This window comes from Priapulus caudatus, unplaced genomic scaffold (genome assembly GCF_000485595.1).
Source record: "Priapulus caudatus unplaced genomic scaffold, Priapulus_caudatus-5.0.1 Scaffold900, whole genome shotgun sequence".
NCBI classification, from domain to species: Eukaryota; Metazoa; Priapulida; class Priapulimorpha; order Priapulimorphida; family Priapulidae; genus Priapulus; species Priapulus caudatus.
Genome location: NW_014577961.1, coordinates 98,275 through 102,653, shown reverse-complemented (window position 1 = coordinate 102,653; position 4,379 = coordinate 98,275). Strand labels below are relative to the sequence as shown.

Genomic DNA, 4,379 nt, shown 5'->3' with positions numbered 1-4,379 from the left:
GTTTTATGAGTATAATTATTCTTTCCACGCTCTCGCCTCTGTCTCTCTCTCTTCTTTTTTTTTCTCTCTCTCTCTCTCTCTCTCTCTCTCGCTGCTCACCCTCGCTCTCTCTCGCCGTTCTCTGTTTATCTCTCTGCCACTCTCGCTCTTTCACTATCCCACTCCTTTGCATATCGGTGTTCCTTTTCTCCTTTTGATTTAATATCTAGCATAAATGTGAGAGATTTTATATCTATGAAGGTTCACTCGCATTTGATAATTATTCTTCAGCTGTGCTCACCTTTAAGATTCCCGCCGATCCTGACTCTTCACAAAGCTCCAGGTGCGGGCCGTTATCTGATGTGAATATCACAAGTGTGTTTTTCTCCAGCGCTTCCTCCTTGAGCGCATCTAGAATCTCTCCAACTGCCCACTGCATTTCGGCGACGTTGTCTCCATACCTACCTGCAACACGATTGTTATATGTGCCGGTAAGTATTACTGTTCGCCATATAGTTAAACGTGCGTATTTTTCAAGTTTCAGTTCATTTTTTAGTTAAGTTCGTGCGACATTCTTGATCGCAGTCTCACGTACATTGTACCACACACATGACTGGTAGCACCAAGCACACACGGGACCGGAGTAGCATCTTATAGGAAGTGCAAAAAAATGCGTGCAAAGCGCGCGGATATAGTAGCAAAAACTACCGTTTTTCGACACGCCTTTAAACCGCGGCATCACGCCCAGGTCCGTGTGTGTCTGCGTCATGGGGTAGTAAAGGAAGAATGGCGTTCCATCGGCGTTGCTTCGGATGAATTCCACAGCGTCGCGCACTATCGCGCCCGTCATGAAGTGCGTGTCTATAGGCTGCTGAACTACGCGGTCGCCTTCGTACAGAAAGCACCAGTCAGTGTCAGGGGCTGCCATGTGTACCTGTTAATAAACGTTCACTAATTAACTCATTAATATATGCCGGAATTAACAACCTAGTGAATACCTTCGCCAGTCATTCTTCGCCTTTGTATAACACATAATATATAACTATACACAGTTTTATATGATACGCGCGCGTGCGCATTCGCGCCGACACCACATAAAAACAGCAATAGTCTATATGTGCATTATTAAAGTTCTCTTATTTGTACATATAGTATGCACTTTGTTGGAATTTAGCCACATAAGGAATCTCTTTGATTAAAATTGAAGAGCTTTTCAAATTAACTAGTAAACTAATCATATCATTGAATCTCTGCTTCATATATTTGAGTCCCCGTATTATTTTGATTAGGTTCTAGTATGTCCCCCTCGGATGCGGCATTCTAATCAAATTTGATGAGTTTATAATCATTTTTGACTAGTTTATTTCTATAGTGTACAATTAATACATCTCTGGTATTTGATACATGTCTTCCGGCAGAACGTGTGACTTTGCATGTGAGTCACGGGTTATCCCGCGTTCCTCAGCTCCGCTTACGTCGAGATGAGACTTAGATTTTGCCCATAAATTTGTCTAGAGGTCACTCTGGTTTCACCACCTGCCTGTTGTTTTCCCCATGACGACCAAATCATGCTCAACGATAGAAACCCATAAGCATTTTGCTCCAGTCAATTCAACCTCGATATACATATATAGTACACGCGCGCACACGGACACACGCGCGCACGCACACGTGCATGTACCTCCTGATGTACATGGCAGACTCACTTTGTTCACGTCACAATGCCACGCCATCGTAAAAGGCAGATTCGTTCCAACGTAATCAAATCCCTGGTTTTTAGGCAGATGCGTTCCATCGCTCGAATTATACTTGTTAATACCTATTAATATAATCCGTTACATATCGACATAAATGTCATTATATGCTGCCTGATTATACTTAAAGCCAAATAGTCAAATGAAGAATATGGTAATCTAACGCCACACTATATTAACTCGCACCTTGTGTCGTTTATAGTATATAACTCTACCGCCAAATTCCTATTGTTTGTCCGATTGCACTGCTAGTGACTGATAAAAGCTCCCATTCTAAACATATTTCTAATATTGGATATACGTGTATGGTTGAATAAATGCTAAAACTTAGTTACCCACCCAGGTGCCACTTGCCAACCATTCCTGTCCTGTATCCTCCCTTCTTCAGGAGCTCAGCGATGGTCAGCTCGTCCGCAGGCAAGCCACCCGTATTCATTGGAATAACAACTTCGATTATGTCGTTTGCTCCCAATGGACGGTAGATTCCCGTTCTAATAGGCAGTCTACCTATAATTAGGAGCGATTCATGTACGACAAGTTAACACGCACGCACGCGCACGCACACGCGCATACAGACAAACGCAGACAAACACACGTACACGCACGTACATACCCGCTGCTCCTGCTGGGGTGAATTCTCACGTTTGAGCCCGTAAAACATTCGGCACTTTATCGTGTTTGTTCGACACGAAATATAACAATATTTTTAATGAAATTACAATATTTTCTCAACAATGCACCACGCCGTCGCACAGCACCGAACGCAAAGAAACGGTTTTTTCTAAGCACATGAACTTCACGCCAATCCCAGCCTATTCTCAGATCCGAAACCGTTGGATTTTCTTGCACCGTTGTTGACTTTTGTGCAGGTTGATAGAACGATTGTTTCATCCGCCGTACGTAACTATGTTTGTTTGTTCGCAATGCATATACACACCTGTCAATAGACTAGCTCGACTCGGTGAGCAGATCGGATACGAAGTGTAGAAGTTAGTGAATCGAAGTCCTTCGCTGGCCATGTCGTCCAGTCGACCCCATTCTTGACTCGCGTGTCCATACACGGACAGGTCGCCCCAGCCGGAATCATCGGCTAATATCACAACGATATTGGGTTTGCTTACATGCGCTTCTCCCGGTAGCGTAACTCCAGTAAGAGTGAGAAATGCCAGCACGACGCTGTGTGCGTATGTGAGTGTCATCTCGCTTCTGATAAACATCGCAGCTGTTCGTATCTCCAACCCTTCCCTTGTTATGGTCCGGTGCTTCGGTAGCTGCTAGACGAGGCCTACTGGAACATTATATATTGTCACGTAAGGAGGGTCAAGGGAAACCGGTAATGTCGGCCGATGTGGGTCAGAACAAAGCGAAAACGTTATAGAACAAAACAAAATAAAAAACCTCGGTTTGCCTCTCCACAATATCGAGTTGACGTGGTGCGTGGGGTGCTGTGAGGATGAGTGCCTGCAGCCCACGGTCTATAATGGCAGACGCACATAGTTTTATCCCTGAATACCCTCGCCAGCTTGTTTCGTTCGCGCCTGCTAGGTAATTAGGTTACAGGTGCGTCCGCCATTGTAAGTAAGTCCGGCATTACCGGTAATACCGGTAATGCCGCTATAAGTAATTCCGGTCTGCCGCACCGTCCCTGCCTACCGATTACAATACTATAGTGTTTATCTCAGGTTATACTGCTCTATGATAAGACAGGCGTGACATTTCTGGGTGTGATGACATTTCGGTTTACTACAGAACGGAGCTTGCTGTGGCTTGCTACTGTAGTGGCCCTAGGGGTAGCCGCTATATGAATTATGTGCGTGTGAATGCACAATTGTTTTTCAGGATCATTTCTTGCTCCCGGTGGCAAAGCGGGACTGTGTTGCGTGGCAGCAGGTGGCAAAACAATGAGACAAATAAACTCAACGCAAGATACTTAATTATACGGAACCGGTAGTTTTATTGCTAGTATACACACTACAGTTATACAGTATCGTATCTGGTAGTTACTCGACGCGTTATGAAGGCTCTTGGTGTGTGACGTACTATTTGTTGTGACTATAATATTTTATGGCAGAAGGCCGGTGAACGGTTACGTGCAATAATATAGGTGCTTCGATCGGTGCGAACGCGAACCCGACGTATCTATGCAGATTGTTGGGAGTGAGAATAAGACGTAACGGCACCGGCTGTCGGCGTTCTCCTCTCTCCTCTCTGCGTCGCGCCGTTTCTCGTTCCTTCTTCGTTCTTCTGTCGTCCGTCTGCCCTCTTCTTTCTTCTGTCCTCGGCCTTCTTTCTTCTATCTCCTGCCTTCTCTCTTCTATCTTTTGTCTTCTTTCTTCCTCCTTCTTGCTTCTGTCTCCTCTCTTCTATCTTCGTTCTTCTGTCTTCTCCCTTCCTTCTTTCTTCTCTCTTCCTTCTTCCCCCTTCTGCTCTCTTCTTTCTTCTATCTTCTTTCTTTTATCTTCTCTCTTTCTTCTATCTCCTATCGTCTTTCTTCTTTCTACTATTTTATTCCTTCCTTCTTCCTTCCTCTTTCTTCTTTCTTCTTCTTTCCTCTGTCCTCCTTCTTCTTCCTTTGCTCGACTATTTTATTTCTTCCTTCTTCTTTCGTCTATCTTCCTTCTTCCTTCTTCTCTCCTGAGTCGGAGA

At 44.6% G+C, this 4,379-nt stretch overlaps 1 protein-coding gene and 1 long non-coding RNA gene across 2 annotated transcripts in view; both read right to left on the bottom strand.

The window, feature by feature from the left end:
* Window positions 1-3,096, bottom strand: part of LOC106814294 (arylsulfatase-like) — a 14,264-nt gene extending 11,168 nt beyond the window's left edge. The window contains exons 1-5 of the mRNA XM_014818594.1: window positions 2,671-3,096; window positions 2,073-2,240; window positions 1,686-1,798; window positions 688-913; window positions 281-444 (exon numbers count right to left, since the gene is read on the bottom strand). Coding sequence (XP_014674080.1) covers window positions 281-444; window positions 688-913; window positions 1,686-1,798; window positions 2,073-2,240; window positions 2,671-2,950 — 951 coding nt within the window. The 5' untranslated portion in view covers window positions 2,951-3,096. The remainder of the gene's footprint in view (window positions 1-280; window positions 445-687; window positions 914-1,685; window positions 1,799-2,072; window positions 2,241-2,670) is intronic.
* LOC106814296 overlaps window positions 1-4,379 on the bottom strand; it is a 17,593-nt gene that overhangs the window by 11,168 nt on the left and 2,046 nt on the right. The window lies entirely within an intron of this gene.